Raw genomic sequence first — 26,349 nt, 5'->3', positions numbered from 1 at the left:
GTTATACTTCGTGCTTGGGAACTCGAAGAAGAATTGTGGGCGCTTCTTTAACAACGGTAGATTGTTCTTCTAAAGGTATTCCTTCTTATCCCTCTTTATATGAAATAACGATTAACGGATCCTATGGTTAAAAGGAAGTAGGCTAAATTTTTTATATTTCCACTGTTATACCTTAGCCTTAATTTCCTTCATTAACAGCTAAATCATCTCAAATGATCCAATCTTTAGAAATTCATCTATAAAAGGACAATGATAGTTCTTGGATCATTTGCCGAAGTATCAAAAGAAAAATACAAGAGAGAAAATCTTGAAAGCACTCAAATACAAAAAGATCTTACACCAACTTTTCTATTCTCTGTGTAAATGCTAGATTGATTGTTTTGTAATCATCTAAGGTGTTCTTTAGTTGAAAAAGAACAAGTGTGTGATCAATAGGAATATTGAGAGTATTGAGCTGAGTACTTGGTTGTAAGTATTCAGTGGTAGAAAAATCTAAGTGCTGGGTTGTAGTACTTAGTCGGAGCTGAGTAGACGAATAGAGGACGTACTCTTGCATACTCTCTGCCTTGTAAAGGGTTTGTGCTCTACCTTGAAAGAGCTCAGTATTGGATTGAAAATCCCAGGAGGAACTGGGGACTGGACGTAGGCAGAGAGGCCGAACCAGGATAAGTCGTGCTGAGTAACTTCTAAACTCTTGCTCTCAATATTTATATATATGTGCATGTGTTGCTTGTTGTATTTACTCAGCCTATAAATTATTTAAACTGAAACTGAGTAAATCTGAGTGCTAAGTTGGAAGCTGACCTTTCGAGTGTCAATTCCCAATTCTCAAGTCAAGCAGTCTTAGTCAGCATAGAACTAAAATTGTCTGACTAGTCAATCGCCCGTGCTGACCAACACGCTGAGTTATCAAACTCTTAAAATAACATTAAGTCAGCATAATTAAAAGCGAAAAAGTTACATTAGTTCATAACCCCCCCTTGGAACTAATTACTAGGGACCAACAGACAGTTCCTTGCGATAAAAGCTACACACTTCGAGTCAATAAAAACCACACTAGCAGCTATCTGGCAACCTGTTAAAGGAATTACCATCACAGAAACTGATATGGAAGGGAGATATCTCTTCCAATTTTACCATGAACTAGACATGAAGCGGGTACTGAACGATGGACCCTGGACTTTCAACCAGAATCTGTTAATTGTGAAACAGCTTGAAGCATCAGAACAACCATTGCATCCTACTCCTACCGACCTAATTATCTGGATACAGATATCTGACCTCCCCATTGGCTTTCAAACAGAATCAGTGTGTAGAGCAATCGGCAACCAAGCAGGAAAATATGTTGAATCTGATCCCAAGAACTTTACCGGACTACGACGGAGCTATCTACGGGTTAAGATCACCATTGATGTCAGGAAACCAACCAAGACTGGTCAGAAGATAAAAAGGAGTGGAGGTGACTGGCTTTGGGTGAATATCCGATACGAAAGACTCCCCCAGTTATGCTTTTTTTGGGGGATTATTAGCCACACGGATAAATTCTGTCCCCAATTGTTTGATTGCAAGGAAGTAACCAGAGAACGGAAATTTGGCAGTTGGCTTCGTGCTTCTTTGAGGAAAACTGGCATCCAGCGAGGTAAAGAGTGGCTACGAGACCCGTCTGAAGAATCTGATACATCCCGGTTCGAAAATCAACCGTATACTCCACTCAACAAGCAGATTACTGGTAACACTGAGGCAGCAAGCACGAAAGGGAGTTTGAACACAAAAGTACCTCATAACATCAACCCTCGAGGGGCTCCAACTACACATACTCAGCTGTCTAACTTTGTAGCCGAAGGGCTTATTGTTGAACTGAAACGCCAGCGAACCACAATAGATAAGATGGACTGTGAACAAAGTTGTACCGGACAACAGAAACATGGTGAATAGGCGAGACCTAGGGACCAGGTCCGCCCGGAAGCATGAGTCTACTTAGCTGGAACTGTCGAGGGTTGGGCAATCCTCGAACAGTTAACTTCTTTAGGGACCTTGTTCTTGCCCATAGGCTGTTGATCATCTTCCTAATGGAGACTATGATTAAAGAGGCCAAAGTCACTAAAGTTTGTCATAAGTTAGGGTTCATGAAACATCACATTATCAATGGAACGGGACATAGGGGCGGTCTTGCTCTAATATGGAAAGATAGCATTCACATTGACATTCAGTCATCATCTCAAAACCACATAGACTCATTAATCTCTATTCTTGGCATTAATCAATGGAGACTTACGGGTTTCTACGGCTTTCCTGAAAGGAGTCGACACAGAGAGTCATGGAACCTTCTCCGATCATTCGTTTCAAACAATCAAATACCATGGTGTTGTGCCGGGGATTTCAATGACATTGCCTACACTACTGACAAAAGAGGTGGTTCCACACGTCCGTACTGGCTAATCGACGGTTTCCAAAGGGCATTAGAGGACTGCGGTTTAACCACTGTACCAATGAAAGGGTACCAATTTACCTGGGAACGCGGAAGAGGTACCGATCGTTGGATTGAAGAAAAACTTGACCATGTGGTTGTCAATCAGGAATGGAATGAATTCTTCAACTCATCAGAATTAATCAACCTCACTGCAGCCTGCTCTGACCATTCAGCCCTGTTATTCCGAATTAAAACATGGTTATTCGCACCAAAAACTAAGCGGTTCAGATTTGAAAACCAATGGCTCAGGGAGAATACATGCGCTACTGTCATTCAAACCTCATGGGATGTCAGTACAGGTTCACCTATTGCAGCACGCATCTCAGCCTGCACTACTGCTCTGTGCGAATGGAGCAAAAATCTGGAAGGCAATTTTAAAAACAAAGTTTCAGCCCTCCGTAGACGTTCCGAAGTTCTGAGAAGGCGAACTGATCAGCTGGGAATTCAACTTTTCAAAGCAACCAGAGCATAATACATTAAAACGCTCCAACAACAAGATGATTATTAGAAGCAGAGAGCAAAACTCCATTGGCTCCAAGATGGGGATAATAACTCAAGATACTTCCACTTATATGCCTCTGCATGCAGGAAAATCAATTCAATAACAGAACTACAGAACAATGAGGGGCGAATGTGCGATTGGAACAATGGTTTAGAAGATATCTTACATGATTATTTCCAACAGATCTTCACAAGTACCGGAAGTACAAGAAGCAATATTCTCACTTCAGTCAACAAGCACATCTCGGATGAACAGAACCTATTTCAGGTTAATGATTGGTATAACTGTTTCAGGTTAACAACAAACATCTTCCATTAAGCAGCTGACACGTGGAATCCAACTCATTGTCACTCTATAAATAGAAAGGTACACAATGCATCAAAAAGTAACATTCTATTTGCACATTTCAGTTACATACTTTTCAGCATCTGTCTTCTCCTCTAAATTTGCTGACTTAAGTATTAGAGTGATGTCACCAATCATGAGCCCTCCTTAATCATTTTTCTGTCTTATCTTAAGTAGTGGAAGGATCCCAAAAAGCTTACTTCAAAATATCAATGTTAAAATCCTTTATTGGAATTGTAGAGGTTTGAGAAATACAACCACACAACATCATTTACAATCTTTGTATTAAACATCATTCACCCTTTGTTTGTATTGAAGAACCTATGGTAGACTATGCATCTCTTCATCAAAGTTATTGGACCTTTTTAGATTTAACTTTGATTGCTACAAATTTTAGGGAATTGCCTTCACTCTGGCTCTTTAAGCATGGTTCGGCTCCGACTCCGTCCCATCTCTTCAAGCAGGGACAAATCTACAGTGGGGGCAATAGGGGCACTTACCCCATAAAGATTTAAAAATGTATAAATATTATGTATATAATTTTTTATTTTTGGAGTTTACCCCATACTCCAATGCTGCCGGTGAAGAGAAGTTTGAGCTTTTATGTAGCTTTGTCGCGAGGTTGAAGAAGAGTAGAGATTAGATAGGTTTCAATTTTTTTTTTTGTTAGTTCTGATATACAAAATGACACCATTCCATATTCCACTTAAATGGAATGGTATCGTTTTGTGTATAGCAGTAATGAAAATATAAATTTCAGGCAGCAGCCCAATGGTAGACTTAATCAAACTATTTCCATTTTTTATCTTATCAGTCCACAACTTTCTCACTATCTATTCTAGGCTTTTTCTAGCTTCTTGTATAAACAATGAAATAGTGACAAGCTGACAGCATAAGACTTATTATCTGCTTCTTCTGCAATATATCTTATTTCTAAATTTAGTTTCAGAAAAATGCTTAACATTGTAATTAATACATTTTAATAACTTTTTTAATGGATATATACATTTTTACACAAACTGAGTATATATACTTATGATATCCATAATGAAGATAAAAAATATGATCATGAGAGTTTATTTATTTAATCCATTGTTTTTTTAACTTAGTATAAGATTAATTGTCTCTAAAGTTATTGAAAAAAAATGTGTTCTTATATTGTAAAATAGCTGAATTGTCCTTATATGATATTTGTCTAATTGCGTATCAACCATGTACTTTGTGTATCATTATTTTGCCAAATGTTTTGGGATAAGGTGCAAAAATACCTTTAATGTAGAGCCAAGAGTAATTTTAGCTATAATGTTAGCAAGTTAGATCAATTCCAAATGTCATTATAAAATACATAAATATTTTGTTCCTTATTCTTTATCAGTTGCCAATCAATTATGTGACTAGTAAAAAAGCCGCAGTCGGGATTTCAGCTTTGAGAATTAATGGTTGATCATCACTGATCGTATGGAAATTCAGCAGCATAATACTTTTTTATAGTGAATTGTTCATAGGTTCTGCTGTTAGACTTGATGCCTCAGCCTTAGTTTTAATTGAGCATGTTATTCCTTCCATGGTCACTTCATAGGAAAATGTGGGCATGCTAATTAATTTTCCCGTCTAATGAGGACATCCGGAAAACAGTTTTTTCTATGGAAATGAAAAATTTTGCCGGTCCTGATGGCTTCGGAGGGACTTTCTACTGAACTTTTTGGCGTGTAATGGGCCCCATTGTTTGTACAGCTGTCGTTAGCTTCTTTGTTACTGGGTCTAGAGAATCATCTATCTCGTGTAGCATCCAAAATTATTACACCTAATCAATTTTGATGCGAACCCACGAGGAACGGTGCCTCGAAAACCCGACAACTAGATTTGATTCCCAAGAAAGCTAACGAATCAGGGTTGGATAGAAAAGAACCTTTGTAAAACAGAGTTACAAAGACCCAATCCCAATCTCCAACAACCAAGAATACGATCCGAATGATAAATTGAGACGGAAGAAAACCCCTGCAAAACGAAGTTGCAAAGACCCAATCCCTAGTCTAACTAACAAGGATTCGATTCCGAATTGTTCAGTTGTAGTGCCCCAAAGAACACAAGAGAAACCCTATCAAGAGAAGAAATTCCAAACTTTAATTTTGATGATAATCGATGTCTGCCGTTACAATCCAAGGGAAAGCTATAAATACCTAACCTAATTCTAATTAGTTTTTGGACGTAATAGTCCTTACAATAAAATAAGGAATGAAATAGGAAGTTAAGGTTATATTGGTAACCTTCCTAATTATTAAATAAAACAGAAGTCGATATCTGTTAAGCCGTGCCCACATCAATTTCCAGGCCACTTTTGTTATGAAGAAACAGAAGCCGATATCTGTTAAGCCGTGCCCACGTCAATTTCCAGGCCACTTTTGTTATGGAGAAACAGAGGCCAAAGTTGTCTAAGCCGTGCCCACGCCTTAGGAAAACTTCTGAAATTGTTGCTAAATCCTTGAGAACAACGCCAATCAATCTTGAACATTCTCATGTGAGTCCGAATGCTCCAATTGACCTCCGTATTCACATCTTATGCAACTTGAAAGAGATACGACAATTAATGGACCATTAATTTCAGAAACTACGCTTTTATCCGCGACGTCCATCACTTGGACCATATATGATTGAAGCTCCTCTTCAAACTGTTTGGCTCTTGCTCGGGTAACAGGTCCATCGGGAAGCTTTAATTGAGTGATGTGAGATCCCAAGTTTGAGCTCTGATTTCCATTTTCATCATTCCCTCCCTCCTCAAGAGGATTCGACCTCGAATCAGTATCTGCATCATAAAAGGATAGATCAGAAACATTAAAAGTAGCAGAAACATTATAATCACCAGGCAGGTCAATCTTGTAGGCATTATCATTCACTCGCTGTAAAACTCGAAATGGTCCATCGCCTCGAGGTTGGAGCTTATTTTTACGGAGTCCAGGAAATCGCTCCTTTCGAAAATGCACCCACACTAAATCACCGGGAGCAAACACAACTCGTTTACGATGTTGATTCACTTTTGAAGCAACCCGTCGATTCTTCTCTTCAATATGCTTACGAACCTTCTCATGAATGGATTTCACTAACTCAGCCTTTTCAACGCCATCTGTACTAGACCTTGCATCCACAGGTAAAGGTAACAAATCCATAGGAGTAAGAGGGTTAAGTCCATAAACAATCTCAAACGGAGAAAACAAAGTAGATGAATGAATGCTACGATTATATGCAAATTCAACCATAGGCAAACACTCTTCCCAGCTCTTAAGGTTTTTACCGACTACCGTACGCAATATTTGACCAAGGGTTCGATTAACGACCTCAGTCTGTCCATCCGTTTGTGGATGACAGGCAGTAGAGTATAAAAGCTTAGTACCCAATCGACTCCATAAAACACGCCAAAAATGGCTCAAAAACTTGGCATCTCGATCGGATACTATAGTCTTAGGGACTCCATGTAACTTAACAACCTCGCGAAAGAAAAGATCGGCAACATTAGTAGCATCATCGGTTTTATGACAAGGAATGAAATGTGCCATCTTACTAAACCTATCAACTACGACAAAGATAGAATCACGACCTTTCTTTATCCTAGGTAACCCTACAATAAAATCCATGGAAATATCTACCTAGGGTTCCGTAGGTACAGGTAATGGTGTGTAAAGACCTTGAGACAAAACCTTAGACTTGGCCTTTTTACAAGTGATGCACCTAGAACAAAATCTATTGACATCCCTACGCATTTTTGGCCAAAAGAAATGTTCATGCAAAATATCTAAAGTTTTTCTAACCCCAAAATGCCCCATTAAACCACCACTATGAGCTTCCCTAACAAGTAATTCTCTATATGAACATTGTGGGACACAAAGTCTATTCCCACGAAACAAAAATCCATCAAGTATATAGAACTTGTCCACAGCAGACTTACCACACAAAGAGTAAATGTCACCAAAATCAACATCACCATGATACAACTCTTTAAGATGTTCAAATCCCAAGAGCTTGGTAGTTAATGAAGTTAAGAGAACATACCTGCGTGATAGTGCATCAGCCACCACATTTTCCTTACCTTGCTTGTACTTGATGGTATAAGGAAAAGTCTCAATGAATTCCATCCACCGGGCATGCCGCCTGTTTAATTTCCCTTGCCCTTTGAGATGCTTCACGGACTCATGGTCAGAATGAATGACAAACTCTTTGGGCCAGAGGTAGTGTTGCCATGTCTCCAATGCCCGCACTAGAGCGTATAGCTCTTTGTCATATGTGGGGTAATTAAGTGCAGCCCCACTCAGCTTTTCGCTAAAGAAAGCGATCGATCATTTATCCTGCATCAAAACAGCACCAATACCTATGTCGGAGGCATCACATTCAATCTCAAACGCTTTCTCAAAATTAGGTAATGCAAGGATATGAGCAGAACATAATTTATCTTTCAGAATATTAAAAGCATTCTCTTGTGCTACCCCCCATGAAAATCCAACTGTTTTTTTAATCACCTCTGTGAGGGGAGCAGCTAAAGTGCTAAAGTCCCTCACGAATCGTCTGTAAAATGATGCTAAGCCATGAAAGCTTCGGACCTCAGACACATTACTAGGTGCAGGCCAATCACGAATTGCCCTTACCTTTTCCTCATCTACTTCAATTCCCTTAGCATTCACAATATAACCAAGAAAAACAATTCGATCCGTGCAAAAAGAACACTTAGACATGTTAGCATACAATTTTTCCTTTCTAAGCACATCAAAGACACTTTTCAAGTGACCCATATGCTCTTCTAATGACTTAGTATACACCAATATGTCATCAAAGTAAGCTACCACAAACTTGCCTATGAATGCACGCAACACATGATTCATTAAGCGCATAAAAGTGGATGGTGCATTAGTTAGACCAAAAGGCATAACGAGCCATTCATACAAACCGTGTTTAGTTTTAAAAGCAGTTTTCCATTCATCCCCTTCTCTCATTCTAATCTGATGGTATCCGCTTTTTAAATCTATCTTACTAAACACTACAGCCCCATGTAATTCATCCAACATATCATCTAACCTAGGGATAGGATGACGACACTTTACCGTTATGTTGTTGACGGCTCGACAATCAACACACATTCTCCAGCTCCCATCCTTCTTAGGCACGAGAAGCACAGGAACAGCACATGGACTCATCGACTCTCTCACGTATCCCTTAGCAAGCAACTCTTCCACTTGGCGTTGTAATTCCTTAGTCTCCTCAGGATTACACCGGTAAGCTGGACGGTTAGGGATAACTGCTCCATGTACTAAGTCGATCTGGTGTTCGATGCCTCGAATAGGTGGCAACCCTTCAGGCAAGTCTTCAGGCATCACATCTTGATACTCCTGCAAAAGAGAAACACAAGAACTAGGCAGGACATTGTCAGCTTGATTTACATATGCGTCTTTATAAATAAGTAATAACACAGGCTTATTCATAGAAAGAGCATACTTAACCTCACTGGATTTTGCAAAGAAATTAACCTTACTCCGCCCCACACTGTTATTCTCTCTTAACTCTCCTTTTGCATATGGCCCCTCTCCTTTTATACTCTCAGAACTATTTTTACCTCGACTCACTCGCTCCTTGGCCACATCAATATCAATTATCTTTTTTTTTTTCAGATTTGGCTTTTCTCTCCCCAAGTCCCTGATGCGGTTTCTGCGAAACCTCACTAAGGGATAAGTGTACCCCGTCGTTATCAAGTAATAAATTTCTGGTTTAAGTCCAGGTTATCGTCCACAGGATTTATTTCTGCAAGTATCAAGCTACTCGGTCTCGGATGTTATCTAGGCTTAGGGGGTTTTGAGTTTGGTTTGTTTAATTAATCTACTCCTAGGTTGAATTATACTAATCCTAGCTAAGTTATCTAATTCTAACTAAATTATCTAAGTTATTCTACGCCTAACTAAGTTACTCTACCCCTAATTGATCTTTCATTAATGAAACTATTCGAAGGAACATGGTATGAACGATAATAATAAAGATAGATTATCAAATCTATTGAATAAAAACCTAATCTGAGTCACTTGTATTCAAGGCGATTAACCCTACTTACCCTCCTGAGGTTCCTAGCGCGTGATTCCCTAAGGCCGAAACTAGTCTAAGGCTCAGTAAATTGGCGCTTAATCAACTAAGAGGTCGTCAATCTCCTAGGCTCTGACTAGGTCAGATTCAGCTCGCAATATGTGCCTACTAGATTTTGGGGCTTTTGAATGAGTTAAACCAATTGAATAAAGCGTAAGACAGAGATTAGACAAATAATCATAGAACAAAACAAGAGCTAAATTATTATTAAAGGCGAAGATAATTGTCACAAGATACAATAAGTCAAGTTCGGCAACTGTATCAAAGAGTACAAACATGGAAAGATAAAAGGAGATACAAAAATCCCTTTCAGGGAACCTGTTTACTCTGCAGCTGGCGACTTGATCTTAAGGACGGACCTTGATAATTCCTCGAGAAAAAGCTTTGAAGGAGCTTCAATGGAGGTTGAGGAAGATGGAGAAGATGGAGAGGAATTATAAGGGGAAAGCTAAAATAATTTACAAAAACGAAAGATATCTAATTTACATTGGAAAAACTCTATTTATAGACGCGGCTCGGGCCCTTTTCTTGACCTAATTCGTGTCCTTATTGATGTAGGAAGTCGTGGGGTCCATCGTGGCATCGTGGGGGCGAAATTGGTCTTTTTGACCAATTCCCGCAGGTCTGCTCGTCGAGCAGGGCGAGCTGCTCGGCGAGCAGGGCTACTCGCGACGAGCAGCCCCCTGCTCGCCGAGCAGGCCTCTGGTGGCCTGCTCGGCGAGCAGGCATAGTGCCTGGGCGGTGCCTGGGCGGTGCCTGGGCGGTGCCTGGGCAGTGCCTGGGCAGCTCGCCGAGCAGCGCCCGGGCTGCGCGCCGATGCTCAATTCGCCGAGCGACTGCCGGGGGTCCCCGAGACACGATTTTTGCCTGAAATTGATCATGTTTTAACCTGCACATGCACATAAACTCCAAACAACATTAGTCCAAGGGCTAAATTGACCCGCCAATCGCTTATTTGAGCAAACGCTTCGTTTGGTGCGACTTTTGACGGATCAATTAGCTTCAAAAGATAACGGAATTATAATATGCATGCCATTTTGGCCGTATTTGCCTAAATTGATCATAATACGAGCCTAAACAACGAAAAGTAAATAAAACGTTTCCAATTTCTAACTAACTCACACAAAAGCATTTCAATGAGAATTGCTCGCTTATTAACAAAATAACGCTAAAACCCGTCCTAAAACCGTACCCAAAGATAGGGGTTTTTGACCCCTATCAAACCTCCTCGCACTTAAAACTTTACTTGTCCCCAAGTAAACTAAAAAAACTAAACCCACAATCACAAGCAAGCTAGAAAACCTCCCGGTTTGACTAGGTGCTTGACACAATTTCGAGCATCTGTAATTACATGCATTCGGAAATACAAAGTAGAGACACGATATCCAAAAGCCGCATTTCAATTATCATAGGTCATAGTTTTAAGCAAAAGGACACATGTTCAATTAAACGAGTTTGAGGGGATCGCTAAGTAGAACACCTCACCATAGGTAGTTCACTCATTTCACACAATTTTGGTGGCTAAAGTGTTTACTCTCGGCTTATGTTCTTGCTTAGGATTACGTTGATTTTGCACGTTCATCCGCGTTCCTCTACTATGCTATATGATTCCGATGATATCAAAAACAGCCTCTAATCGGGGTTGTAATGTGGTTAGAGGGTTAAAGGTACAACAAGGGTTAATAGTTCTAGCGCTACAAAAACTAAGTTTAAATGGCTTTAGCAAATATGAAGTGACTGAGCTTTTTATTCATCCCTTATTATTTTCTTTTTGGAATGTTTTCTTGAGACGTTTTTTGATTTTTAAGAACTGGGGAATGAAGTTCTTCCCTTTTGTTCGTCTCTTTTCTTTTCTTTTTCTTTCTTTTTTTTTCTGTTTTTCTCTTTTTTTTTCTTTTTGGGATAGTGATGCTCATTCACTTCTTAGCCTTTTGGCTTGCTACTGTAATGCCATAAACAAAGATAAAGCGCTAGAAGAAACAAAGGCTTTATTTGAGCTTTGCACAAGAAATTGGGTTAAGTAGCAAACCAAGTTGTGGTTTGCAAAAACAGCTTAGAACGAAAGAAAAATCTATAAACTACAAAAATATAGGCTCAAAGGGGCTTCCTAGAGTGGATGAAAAAGAAAAAATAAGGTAAAGAAAATGGTTAATTCTAATGAGGCTGATTCATCGTTTATCATCTCAAACCATCGCATGTAGGTTCAACACAGTATTAGGTGCAAAATCTGTAATCTTCCATAAGTCAAAGCTTTCACACAAAAATGTCAAGAAAAAGAGCTTTTTGATGTTCGCTCTTAGGCTCAAATTCAACTCACAATTCTTTGGGTTTCAATTTTGTGTTTACTAGTTTTCCCCAAACTCAAGTTTAATGTCACATGCCTTCGATTCTTAAGTTATCTACCTAAGTAATGATTTTAGCATTTCTTCAAAAGTAGGGTCTAAATGCAAACCTTAGCTCATGCTTTTACAGATACAAGAGTTGTATCCCACACCTAAACTAGTTGTCATACAATTTTAGATTCGGTTCTCAGCCCTCAAAGACAAATAACGAAGTTTAGATTCGAAGGAGGTTCACGGTTTTAGGTCCTAAACATACAAAACCTAAATAAAACCCGGAAAACGCAAAACTAAACTAGACACGACGCAACAAAAATTTATACAATTTTTGTAAGTTTGTCTACCCCTCCTCCTCACACTAAAAATATGCAATAAGTTCCAACATTGCATCACAAACCATAGAGTACAAGTGCAAAAAGTTAGGGTGGAGAAGACAAATTACTGATTTTAGCGCAATCGCCAAAAGCTTGACGATTTGCGGTGGCAAATTTTTTTTTTTTATTATTATTATTATTTATTTATTTATTTCAGCTTCGTTCGGGAAAAAATCCCGAACCGCTGCTTATCTCGGCCGAGCAGCGGGCTGGGCGCAGTGCCCAGCGGCGGGCTGGGCGCAGTGCCCAGCGGCGTGCTGGGCGCCAGCGCCCAGCGGCGGGCTGGGCGCAGTGCCCAGCGATAGGCTTGGCGCAGTGCCCAGCGGCGTGCTGGGCGCCAGCGCCCAACGGCAGGCTGGGCGCAGTGCCCAGCGGCGGGCTGGGCGCCAGCGCCCAGCTCGCGGCGAGCAGGGCCTCCTGGGCCAAAAAAAAAATATATATATATATATTTTTTTAAAATTTTATTTTAAACCTGAAAACTTTTAAAAAAATAAAATAAAATAAAATAAAAGAAAACTAAACAACTAAAAAAATATTTATTTATTTATTTTTTTTATTATTTTTTTTTAACAACACTTTTAAAAAAACGTAAAAGAAAACTAAAAAGACTAAACTAAAAGATCAATGTATAATCTAAATAAAACAAACCTGAAAAGTTTTATTAAAACTTGGGTTGCCTCTCAAGAAGCGCTACGTTATAGTCGGTGAGCTCGACATAGAATTCCCGCCTAGGTGTATGCTTCTACTCGCGTTAGGAATTCAAATTCCTGAATAAATAATCCGTACCTGCAAAACGGATTATCAGTTTCAAAGAATTTTAATAAAAACAACGGATAAAATTTAAATAAGTTATGAAAAAAATTAGTTTGCTCCCTTTTTGATTCTCTTGGTAAAATCAAAGAGAATGGAAATTTCTGGACTTGGAGCAAAACCGAACTCTTCTATTTTTGGATTCTTCTCTAGAGGCTCAATTTCAACTGATTCCTCAATTAATATTGAAACTTTCGGTTTCTCATAATTAGGGATCAGTTCTTCATTGTTAATGGGAAAAGATATTACCTTATCAACCTGACCTACCAAATTGGGTTCTTTAATTGATTCGTCCGATGTTGAATCAACTAGGATCCCTTTTTGTATGCATAAATTTTTAATTGAGGCATACAAATCGTCAGTTTGATCTTCGTGAGTAGATAGAAAGTTAAGCAAATGCGTAATAGACTCCTTATTTCCATTGTTTCTAGCCATTTTCTCAAAAAAGAAGAATCATTAGAAATAACAATAAAAATTAGAAACAAATATTCACAAAAAGAAAAGTATAAAGGATTATATATAAACAAGTATAAACGATTATAAACAAAGGATATTCACAATGAATGCCTAAACTAACAAATCGACCTTTGGTTCGATATTGCAGAAGAAATAAATCCCCGGCAACGGCGCCAAAAACTTGATGCGGATTCCGGAGAAACCTCACTAAGGGATAAGTGTACCCCGTCGTTATCAAGTAATAAATTTCTGGTTTAAGTCCAGGTTATCGTCCACAGGATTTATTTCTGCAAGTATCAAACTACTCGGTCTCGGATGTTATCTAGGCTTAGGGGGTTTTGAGTTTGGTTTGTTTAATTAATCTACTCCTAGGTTGAATTATACTAATCCTAGCTAAGTTATCTAATTCTAACTAAATTATCTAAGTTATTCTACGCCTAACTAAGTTACTTTACCCCTAATTGATCTTTCATTAATGAAACTATTCGAAGGAACATGGTATGAACGATAATAATAAAGATAGATTATCAAATCTATTGAATAAAAACCTAATCTGAGTCACTTGTATTCAAGGCGATTAACCCTACTTACCCTCCTGAGGTTCCTAGCGCGTGATTCCCTAAGGCCGAAACTAGTCTAAGGCTCAGTAAATTGGCGCTTAATCAACTAAGAGGTCGTCAATCTCCTAGGCTCTGACTAGGTCAGATTCAGCTCGCAATATGTGCCTACTAGATTTTGGGGCTTTTGAATGAGTTAAACCAATTGAATAAAGCGTAAGACAGAGATTAGACAAATAATCATAGAACAAAACAAGAGCTAAATTATTATTAAAGGCGAAGATAATTGTCACAAGATACAATAAGTCAAGTTCGGCAACTGTATCAAAGAGTACAAACATGGAAAGATAAAAGGAGATACAAAAATCCCTTTCAGGGAACCTGTTTACTCTGCAGCCGGCGACTTGATCTTAAGGACGGACCTTGATAATTCCTCGAGAAAAAGCTTTGAAGGAGCTTCAATGGAGGTTGAGGAAGATGGAGAAGATGGAGAGGAATTATAAGGGGAAAGCTAAAATAATTTACAAAAACGAAAGATATCTAATTTACATTGGAAAAACTCTATTTATAGACGCGGCTCGGGCCCTTTTCTTGACCTAATTCGTGTCCTTATTGATGTAGGAAGTCGTGGGGTCCATCGTGGCATCGTGGGGGCGAAATTGGTCTTTTTGACCAATTCCCGCAGGTCTGCTCGTCGAGCAGGGCGAGCTGCTCGGCGAGCAGGGCTACTCGCGATGAGCAGCCCCCTGCTCGCCGAGCAGGTGCCTGGCGGCCTGCTCGGCGAGCAGGCACAGTGCCTGGGCAGTGCCTGGGCGGTGCCTGGGCGGTGCTTGGGCGGTGCCTGGGCAGTGCCTGGGCCGTGCCTGGGCTGCTCGCCGAGCAGCGCCCGGGCTGCGCGCCGATGCTCAATTCGCCGAGCGACTGCCGGGGGTCCCCGAGACACGATTTTGCCTGAAATTGATCATGTTTTAACCTGCACACGCACATAAACTCCAAACAACATTAGTCCAAGGGCTAAATTGACCCGCCAATCGCTTATTTGAGCAAACGCTTCGTTTGGTGCGACTTTTGACGGATCAATTAGCTTCAAAAGATAACGGAATTATAATATGCATGCCATTTTGGCCGTATTTGCCTAAATTGATCATAAAACGAGCCTAAACAACGAAAAGTAAATAAAACGTTTCCAATTTCTAACTAACTCACACAAAAGCATTTAAATGCGAGAATTGCTCGCTTATTAACAAAATAACGCTAAAACCCGTCCTAAAACCGTACCCAAAGATAGGGGTTTTTGACCCCTATCAGTCCCCCTTACCATCACTCTTCTAAGCATGCTTTTCTCTCAAATCTCTCTGTTTATCAATGGACTCAGGTGCCTTGTTAGAAACAGCCCCACTGCGGTCTCTGAGCTTAATTTGGTCCTCATAGACCTCTTCTGGTGTCAAGGGAGCGAGAATAATTTTCCTTCCATCATGCATAAAACTATATTGATTCTTCCTCCCTAAATGCATAGCATTTTTTATCAAACTGCCATGGTCTACCTAGCAAAATATGACCGGCTTGCATAAGAACTACATCACAAAGCAAATCATCTTGGTATTGCCCAATCTTGAGTGACACTAAAACTTGCTTATTAACCCTTATTTCCCCACAATCATTTAACCATTGCAATTTATAAGGATGTGGGTGCTTTGTTACTGGCAATCCTAACTTCTCTACCAAAGTAGTACTAGCTACATTAGCACAACTACCACTATCAATAATCACACTACATACCTTGCTTTGCACGAGACATCGAGTGTGGAAAATATTTTCCCGTTGTTTCTTGTCCTCGGCAATCTTCATTTGAGCACTCAATAGTCGTAAGATGACTAGTGATTCTCCCCTATCGGCTTTAGTGTAGCCGTCTGCCTCATCAGAATCAAATTCCCCTTCATCTTCATCTACCTCACACTCACTCTCACTATCAGTGACCACTGCACCTCCTCTCATCACCATAGCTCTTCTATTCGTGCATTCAGAAGCTATGTGCCCGAAGCCTAAGCATTTGAAACATTGAATTTTACTTGCTCTCGGCTTTTCCTCTACCTTCTGCTTGTTCTTGTCAGTGGAGTCTGTCTTAGGTATGGGTTTATCAAACTTGGATGGATTTCTGCTTCCCCTCTCTTGACTTCTCCATCGGTTCTTCCAATTAGAGTTGGTAGATGAGGAACCCCCATTGTAGGTTCTAGCTTCCTTCCTCTCCTTAAGTTGGCATTCTGCTGTCTTTGATGCATGCACCATGTCTTCCAAATCCACACAATGCTAAAATTCGACAATATTGGCTATGTCCCGATTAAGGCCAGCAAAAAATCGAGACTTGGTAGCTCTCCGATCTTCCACTACATCGGCTCTCAACATTGCCATTTCCATCTCCTTATAGTAAGCATCTACGCTCTTAGAGCCTTGTCGAAGGGATTGCAATTTTCTGTATAAGCCATCATAGTAATCATTAGGAACGAAACGCTTCCTCATAACGGCTTTCATCTCACCCCACGTGTCAATTTGTGGCTCCCTGCTTCTATATCTAGAGGTGACAAGCTGATCCCACCAAACTAGTGCATAGTTTGTGAACTCAATCACTGCTGCCCTCACTTTCTTCTCCTCAGAATAATTATGACAGTCAAATAGGAGTTCAATTCTTTTCTCCCATTCTAGGTAAGATTCTGGATCATCCTTACCATTGAATGTGGGAATCTTCAACTTCACATTCCCAAGACCTCTGTCTTCTCTGCCTTGTTCCTCATGTTGCCAAACTCTTCTATCCCGGTTATCACGTCGATTTTGTTCTTCGGCGTTGCGTGCTTCTAAAGCAACTCTATGATTCTCCTCAATCACATCCATACGCTCCATCAACCGGTTTAACAAGGTCAATACTCGTTCTTCCGCCATTTTTTTTTCTACACAAAAAAGGAAACACAACCAAACAGATCACGTTGAACAAACATAAGAAAATTAATCCAAGCTCACAATCCTCTCGGTGTTTCGCTCAATTCTTTGGCTTTTCACTCTGATACGCTCACCACTCTTTGCCTTTTACCACTCGATTTCTCTTATTGTGCTCTTTAAAGCACTCAATAGAATAAAATTCAGTTTCAAACCCCTGAAAGTCCAATCCGGAATTAAATCCTAAAACCTAAGAAGCAAAACGATAAACAAGAACGGATCGCAGATAAACAAGTCGATGACCAAAAAAAATAACGATACGAAAGAATAGAACAAAACAATAACTGTCTAATAGGAATGACAATTATTTAGTACAACTAGCCTCTCTTTTTTCAATCCACTATTTTTTTCGATTTTTTTTATGTTGCTTTACTTTTTTATGTGTTGTTTTTGAATTGAATTTGAGTTCAATTCGACTGCAACTTTTCTTTTTGTTTTTTTTTTTGAATTAAAATCTTAATTCAATTCCACAACAACTCTTTTTTTCGATTTTTTTTTCTATACCTTCAACAAACTAGAATTGGTTAGCTGCAGCACAAATTATTTTTTTTTTGATTTTTTTTTTCGGAAAACTTAGGAAAGCAAGATAGGTTGATATGTAATCAATGAATCAACTTTTGAAAATCCCTAAATCAAATATGAACCCTAATTTCAATTTGATGAAAACAATAAAAAAAATAAATCAAAAAATCAAAAAAAAGAAACTGATAGGTAAAACCTGAAAAGTTAGAGCTCGGCTCTGATACCAAACTGATGCGAACCCACGAGGAACGGTGCCTCGAAAACCCGACAACTAGATTTGATTCCCAAGAAAGCTAACGAATCAAGGTTGGATAGAAAAGAACCTTTATAAAACAGAGTTACAAAGACCCAATCCCAATCTCCAACAACCAAGAATACGATCCGAATGATAAATTGAGACGGAAGAAAACCCCTGCAAAACGAAGTTGCAAAGACCCAATCCCTAGTCTAACTAACAAGGATTCGATTCCGAATTGTTCAGTTGTAGTGCCCCAAAGAACACAAGAGAAACCCTCTCAAGAGAAGAAATTCCAAACTTTAATTTTGATGATAATCGATGTCTGGCGTTACAATCCAAGGGAAAGCTATAAATACCTAACCTAATTCTAATTAGTTTTTGGACGTAATAGTCCTTACAATAAAATAAGGAATGAAATAGGAAGTTAAGGGTATATTGGTAACCTTCCTAATTATTAAATAAAACAGAAGCCGATATCTGTTAAGCCGTGCCCACGTCAATTTCCAGGCCACTTTTGTTATGAAGAAACAGAAGCCGATATCTGTTAAGCCGTGCCCACGTCAATTTCCAGGCCACTTTTGTTATGGAGAAACAGAGGCCAAAGTTGTCTAAGCCGTGCCCACGCCTTAGGAAAACTTCTGAAATTGTTGCTAAATCCTTGAGAACAACGCCAATTAATCTTGAACATTCTCATGTGAGTCTGAATGCTCCAATTGACCTCCGTATTCACATCTTATGCAACTTGAAAGAGATACGACAATTAATGGACCATTAATTTCAGAAACTACGCTTTTATCCGCGACGTCCATCACTTGGACCATATATGATTGAAGCTCCTCTTCAAACTGTTTGGCTCTTGCTCGGGTAACAGGTCCATCGGGAAGCTTTAATTGAGTGATGTGAGATCCCAAGTTTGAGCTCTGATTTCCATTTTCATCAAATTTGGCTCTATTAAACAAAGAAATATTCATCGTTGTATTGACATTGCCTCAGGTGTGTGTGGGGGGGGGGGGGATCAATGTGTTAAACCAAGATTGTTTTGTGGGAAATGTGGCCCTAAAAATTAACACGAAAAATACGTTCGATTGTATGGACTGGAATTTCATTTTGGAGGTTTTGGATGCGTATGGGTTTTCTCTTCCATTTCGGGATTGGTTACTAAATATATTTTCACCTCTACTAGGATCTTTATTATGCTCAATAGCTCTACTCAGGGTTATTTTCGTTGCTCACGTGGTGTGAGGAAAGAGGATCCACTTTAACCTTTTCTTTCTATTTGGCGGAGGATTTTCTCAGCCATTGGAATACCAAGCTGGCTTCTGAGGACCGATTACATCAAATCTATTATGCACAAAACTGCCATTTTCCTACACATTTGCTATACACTGATGACATTCTCCTTTTCTGTAAAACTTCGGTTAAGAATATACGAACAATCTCTCAGATGTTCAATTTTTACGGTTGTATCTCAGGTCAAATGTTTTATTGGGTCAAGTCAGAGGTTATTTTTGGTTCATGAATTGGGCAGCATCAGGATGGGGCTTTAGCAGACCACGTCAGTATTCATACTGGCATATTCCCTTTAAATTATATGGGGTTCCTCTTTTTATAGGGGACCTTAGGCGCATATATCTATAACCAATTGCTGATCGGGTCATTGCCAAGTTCTTTACTTGAAAACGCAAGCTTCTCTCCATGGCAGATCGTCTCGCTCTAGTTGATTATGTGAGCTCCTTGATTCACTCATTTTCTGTTTATCGATAGCCATCTTCCTTATTAATAAAATTTCAAAAGTTATTCATAACTTCCTTTGGATGGGTTCCTTTGATGATAAAAAGTTGGTAACGGTTCATTGTAAGCTTTGCTACTTACTTAAGAAGGAAGGAGGTCTCGGCTTTAAAAACTTGTCGTATTTCAATCAAGCCTTACTTACTCTCTTGAGCTGGGATTTTCATACAAGTATGCATTTTCCAATAACGGTTATTACTCGCAGATTACTCAATCATGCGAAGAATGCTCATACCACAACCATTAGCTCTTCCATTTGGAGCCCCACTTGCACCTTTTTTCTTCATATTAGATAGAATATTGGCTAGTGGATTGGGGCAAACACGCATCTTAATTTCTGGTTCGATAATTGGAATTTTCCTCCGGTTGCAGATCAACTTAATCTACCTCGAAATTACAAGACACTAGCAGCGAATTCGAATTTCCAAATACTGGAATAGTGGCTGCTAGTCTCTTCCAGCATGTATTTTGACTGACTTAAACTTGGAGATTCAACAAAATTGAGCAGAACCTATTGATGGTCCATTCTAGAATCTGCTCGTGATGGCATTTTCTCCGTGCGAGGTTATTATTCTTCTATGGACTTCAGCAGGCCCATGCCTCCTAGTACAATTTTGTTTGGCCAACCTTTATCCCTCTATCTCGCTCATTCCTTCTTTGGCAACTTTCGCATTGCAACCTCCCTACTGAGGACCAATTGATATCTCATGGTATTCAATTGGTCTTATGATGTAGTCTTTGTGTTGCTACCCAGGAAACAATGACCATGTGTTTTTAGTTGTGTTATTTGGTGTGCGATTGAAAGTCTCTTTGGAAGAAAGACTCACACTAATGGGAATTTTCAAATCCTTTTGATAATGTTTTATATTACAGATTTATCCCTCAATCTGGGATTCTTTGGAATTCTGCTATTATTCACTGCATACGATTCTCTAGAGGACTCAAAATGAATCATTTTTTCAAGGACTTGCCCTAAACATTCACATTGCTTTTCGGTTTTTATGGAAATCTCTCAGGGAGTCGAACAACGTGAGCTCTGGCTATGCTTTTAACACATAGACTAGTCTCCATATCGCTAGCGAGCTTCGGATCAAAAATAGGCAACCTTCAGCTTGACCATTTTTGAAGTACATTAGAAACGTCCTCGTACGCCTTGTATAAAAATAAACACAGATGGCTCATCTTTTGGCGCTCCTGGCTTGACTGGTGCAAGCGACATTTACAGTGATACCATAGTTTTTCCAGTTGGCTCTTTTTTATTTTCCATTATGTCTACTTTTGCTTATGAGGCGGAACTTGTGGGAGCCTTGTTTGCCATTGATATATCGTGGGATCATGGGTTTCTTACATTAGGGCTTGAAGTCGACTCTATGTATGCTGTCAATTTATTTCGGTACCAGAACATTCCGGTCCCTTAACATTTAAGACCTCATTGGAAAAAAAATGTCAATCCCTTTGGTCTATGCTGAAGTTAGTGATAACTCATATTTTTCATAAGGGTAATAAGGTCGCTGATTGTCTTGCCTGCTATGGTGTAACTGCTACTAGCCATCTTTGGTTGGACTCAACTCTTTAGTTTTGTCACTCTGAAATTTCTAATGATTGTAATAATGTCATTAATTTTAGGTTTCGTTAGTTTTTACATTGCTTCTACGGTTTGAACTTCAACTCTGTAAGTTCTATTTTTATTTTTAATAATATGAGACTAAACTGAAATCCTCTCCCCGCCTTCCTCAAACTTTTAATAAAAAAAAAAAAAGGAATTTATTTCCAATATATGAATTTAACACCAAGTGAAAAATGATTTCTGATTACTTAAATATTTAATTTTTAGTGTATGTAAAAAAATTAAGAAATAAAATATCCAAATAATACCTGATTAATCTAGAAATATCTTGATTGAATCACATAATAAATAAAGAAAGAAAAGTATAAGCCCACATTTTAAATTGGATTAAGGTGCAAAAATACCCCTAACGTTTTGGACCAGGAGCAATTTTACCCCTAACGTCTAAAATGGTGCAATTTTACCCCTAATGTTAGAAGCCAAGAGCAATTTTACCCCTAAAGTTGATAAATTGGGTCAATTTCAGACACTATTATAAAAAATATATATTTTTATTCCTTATTCTGCACCAATTGCATAACAATTCGTTCAAAAAAAAGGGTTTCATGTTTTTTATAATTTAATAATAGAATTTGAGATTAATATTTATAAATTTGGTGATTTTTTTGTCTAATTCGTACAAAAAGACAGTATATCTTTTTATTTTTTTATTTTTTTTTCAAATCTCAACTTATGTTTGTGATTTGTTACTGATAAAATCATACACGTGTGAAATATAGATGACAAGATTCATGACCGAGAAGACAGTTTGATGAATTATTTTTCAAATTGACCCAATTTATGAATGTTAGGGGTAAAATTGCTTTTGGCTTCCAACGTTAGAGGTAAAATTGCACCATTTTAAACGTTAGGGGTAAAATTGCTCCTGACCCAAAACGTTAGGGGTATTTTTGCACCTTAACCTTTTAAATTCTAGCAAGTCATCGACACAAATATCCAGATTCAGTGATTCACTTTATTACTTACTATTTTAGTACATTGGTCGACAGATCAATAACCACGTGTGGGAATGACGTCTCAGGTGAATACTTTATATAAATATTTATATATGTTTAAGGAATAAAGAACAGGAGGAGCCCACAAAAAAGACACGTGGTTAATAAAGAATTGAACAGCTGGACAAAGAACATCAAGTCAAAAGTGCCAATACTAAAATATTACTAGCAAGAAAGCAACTTCCTTAGTGGGAACATGTCTGTCTGTCTGTTTTCTACTTCTTCCTTATCCGTGTCCAAGTCGCGCCCAAAATTAAAATACCCAGCCATGGTTTTTCCTTACAAATACCAAAACTTTTACCACATTTCTCAATTTATCCCCAAAATCAAAAAGATTAATCTTAATCATCCAACATTAAGCTCATGTTTAACCAATTCTCCGATTCCTGTTATCCACCGGAATCTTCTTCTCCATCCTCCGGCGGTCATTTAGTTCACTCCGATGAAGAAATTCAGCTAGCGGAGAGGAATCCGAAGAAGCCGGCGGGGAGGAGAATATTCAAGGAGACACGGCACCCAATTTACAGAGGAGTAAGAAAGAGGAATAATGACAAATGGGTGTGTGAACTCCGGGAGCCAAATAAGAAGACTCGTATATGGCTCGGAACTTTTCCTACACCTGAAATGGCAGCCAGAGCTCATGACGTGGCTGCATTGGCTCTTAGAGGGAAATCTGCTTGTTTAAATTATGCTGATTCTGCTTGGAGGTTGCCGGTGCCGGTTTCTACGGAGGCGGAGGATATTCGGAAGGCTGCACAAGAGGCGGCGGAGTTGTTTCGGCAGCCGGAAGAAGAAGAAGTAGAAAAGATTAATGAGGGTGAATTTTTAAGTAATGATTGGGTTGCAAATATGGCAGAGGGTCCTCTGCTTTCTCCTCAACACTATGTAGTAGGAGATTATGGATTTGAAAGAGATGCTGAGTTGGATGGTGATGTTGACGTGTCTTTGTGGAGTTATTCTTTTTGATTTTATGAATTTGTTTCTTCTTAGATTCAGTTTTAATAATTGGAAATTTTTGTTTGACCCAAAACGTTGGGAGTAGACTCTTTATGGCTTCTAGAAAACAGAAGCCACTTTTGAGCTTTTAGTGTAATAGTATAATGTTTATGTAATTCTAAAGATCTCAAATTGGGGAGATACCAAAAGTTATTTTATAATTCACTCAAACTGAAGTTAGCGGTTGTGGCTTTATTGCCATGATTGGAAAATATCTTATATTTTCTCATTGATTAAGGAGGTTATGAAGTCAGTATATATACATGTAAAAGATCCGTTTGTCAAATAGTTATTAGCTGATTAGGTAAATTTGTTTGTTAAGTCTTAGCTAATTACTAATAGCTATGTGTATAAAATAACAAATAAATGCATGGTAAACCTTTTATTTAGGTTTAAAGGGTAATAATTAGGGATAAAAATGGGGAAAATTACAAAACTAGGTCAAATGGGAGGCCCATTTACATATTAAACCCATTTACTAATTCTACTATATATCTAGACTGATTTTGTGTGACTTTCCAAAAATACCCCTGACCTTCCCACTTCCACCACTTGCGAATCGCCGCTCCCTCTATCTCCTTGGTTATACGAAAAGTTGCTCCAGCATTAATGATTTCAAGACTTTTGATCTTCCTTTCTTCCTTTAAATTGTACGAAATCTGCACCATTTAGTCAAAATCATAATGAATTTCTCTTTTTCATCTCTTCATCTCTTGATTCTGCAACTTCCCAACCCTAGAAAACGAGTATATAGTTTTTCATCTTCCTGTTCGTTGCTTGGTTTCTTTCTTCTTGTTACCATCAAAGAAATGGTTTTTCTACGTTATTTCCTTCGTTCTTCCCATGTTATCATATTGTTATTGTCGCTTTTGGGGGTGAAAGGGACGAAAAATGTAAGTATCTGTTTTTTTTTCTGCGTTTTTTCATGAATTCACTTTGCAATCGATGGTTTCGCTAAGCTTTGCGAAGAGAACGAGCCTGGAAAGTGATGATCTACTTCGTGAATTGATGATTTCACGAAGTTCTGCGAAGAGAACGAGCCTGAAACGTATGGATCTACCTCGCGAATCGATTAGTTCGCAAAGTCTGCGAATAGATCCTCACGTTTCAGACCTCGCAGACTTCGCGAAAGCATCGATATGCGACGTAGATAGTCACATTTCAGACCTCGCAGACTTCGCGAAAAAATTGATATGCGAAGTAAAATCACCTCTTCCCCTGCACATTTACATTCGCATGCTTCGCTAATTGTCATTTCGCGAAGCCAAAATCGTCCTTTTTCATAACTAACACGTTTAATTTTTTCTGTAGATGGTTGAATACGTAACATCCCTTTCTGGAAGGCGGCGTACTGGGCTGCAGGGGAGATGATTTTCCTTCCTGTATAGGGATGAACTTCCCCAAGATTGACACATTCACTCCTGAAATAATTCGTTAGGAGAGGTTGTATCAATCTCGGGGTGCACCATGGGACATGTCCATCCTATGGTGCCAATCTTCAAAGTGGACCTAACTTAATCCGGTGCCAATTTTGAAGCGGATGAGTAATCTTCGTTTCAAAATTGGTACCGGATTAGTTAGTTTCACTTTAAAATGATTGGTTAGTAGAGTTCATTGTGGCAATCTTGTTGTAAATTTTGATAATGTTATGATTTGAATGTTGTTATTTTGGCAATCTTGTTGTAAATTTTGATAATGTTATGATTTTAATGTTCGAATCCGTTGTTGTTTGCCAATTTTTGTTATATACCACTTCGCGTATTAGCTTCAAATCATATCCAGCATTCGCATATGCGAACTAAAATCATCAAGCAAAACAAACTTCAGCTTCGCAGGCTTCGCATATGCGAACTAAATTCATTAAGTAAATTAAAACATTAACTTCGCAGGCTTCGCATATGGGTGAATATGCGAAGTCAGACGGGATGGGGCGAGCTCCGCGTAAATATTGAGGGTATATTTGGAAAGTCACACAAAATCAGTCTAGATATGTAGCAGAATTAGTAAATGGGTTTAATATGTAAATGGGCCTCCCATTTGACCCAATTTTGTAATTTTTCCGATAAAAATGTCATTCAAAATAGATGAAGCAATAAACTAATTGAAAAACCTCATAAAACCAGTTTTTTTTTTAAATTTAGATCCAATAAACTCTTTCAAACATCTTTTTGCCAAACACTGTAATTAGATATTTGGCTAGTCAAAACCTCTAAAGTGACTCAAACCTCGGATTTTACCCCAAAAATACTATTTACCAAATCACGCCAATAAATAGGGCAGCTGCTAAGTATACGATAAATAGGAAAACATAGATAATAAAACTAAATTGAATAATATAGGAATAACCTAATGTGATAAAACAATATCAATTATCCTTAACAACCCCCGTAAGCCGTTGGATAAGAACAACAAGTGAAGAAATCAGTAAATGCTTAATGACTTGGTTAAAATGTCGGCCAATTGGCTGTGAGAACAAATCGAGTGTCAAGAGTACGATTACGAATCAAATCATTTATGCGAGTATAGAAGATACTAGAAATTCAATATCACGTAATAAGCATTGAATCCAAACTAATTTAATCGTAGTATTTTCTAATGCTTGATCTCACTCTCAATGCAAGACCTAGAGGTAGGCTATTTCTTGGTAGCCATGATGTGAGACTTGAGCCGAAAAAGATGCAATATCCCTTATTGAACGATGGTCATCCGGACACCCATTTCAGTGAGCATCAATATAGCTATCTAGAGAAGTGGAAGTCGTGGTTGAGAGCAACAATTTGTGTTCTGTGATTCCTTAGAGATAACGAAGCAAACAAAATAGTTTGTAAAGGCGAGATACTAAAGTGCCCCAATATACTGGCGGTATTCTATCTCATCATGTAATGGTGTGCCCAAAGTCATTGAGAGGGTGAATGAAGTTGCCATGGGCATTAGGCATAAGTTGCAATTTGCTTCCTAATTTGTCGAAGTATACAAATTAACTCCACAAGTTCATGTGGCAGAACAAAAATTGATTTGACAAATTCACATGTATATCACATTAAACAAGTTTAGAAAATCAATAAATCACTGTAAACGAATTCACATGGTTAATATGTTACTTTAAAAGAACTAAGTCCGTCAAGAAATCATTTTAAACAAACTTAAAAATTAAGATATGAGAGCCAATCAACCTTTAACATAGTTCAAGGCAAATATTGTATAAAGCTACTACAATTCGTTAGTTAA

The 26,349-nt window shown here is 38.6% G+C and overlaps 1 protein-coding gene and 1 pseudogene across 1 annotated transcript; one reads left to right on the top strand and one right to left on the bottom strand.

The window, feature by feature from the left end:
* Nucleotides 1-5,815: 5,815 nt before the first annotated feature.
* Nucleotides 5,816-16,901, bottom strand: LOC136219197 (uncharacterized; annotated as a pseudogene).
* Nucleotides 16,902-22,429: 5,528 nt separating this feature from the next.
* On the top strand, nucleotides 22,430-23,262 carry LOC136210720 (dehydration-responsive element-binding protein 1E-like). The gene has a single exon (XM_066002098.1). It carries the CDS (start codon nucleotides 22,489-22,491, stop codon nucleotides 23,089-23,091), a length of 603 nt encoding a protein of 200 aa, XP_065858170.1. The 5' UTR covers nucleotides 22,430-22,488; the 3' UTR covers nucleotides 23,092-23,262.
* Nucleotides 23,263-26,349: the final 3,087 nt, after the last annotated feature.

This window comes from Euphorbia lathyris, chromosome 1 (genome assembly GCF_963576675.1).
Source record: "Euphorbia lathyris chromosome 1, ddEupLath1.1, whole genome shotgun sequence".
Lineage (NCBI taxonomy): Eukaryota > Viridiplantae > Streptophyta > Magnoliopsida > Malpighiales > Euphorbiaceae > Euphorbia > Euphorbia lathyris.
The sequence above is the reverse complement of the archived record's forward strand: the minus strand, read 5'-3'. Positions and strand labels throughout refer to the sequence as shown.

Bases quoted from the DNA above. Each gene is read 5' to 3' on its own strand.
- LOC136210720 (XM_066002098.1), top strand. From the start codon at position 22,489: ATGTTTAACCAATTCTCCGATTCCTGTTATCCACCGGAATCTTCTTCT.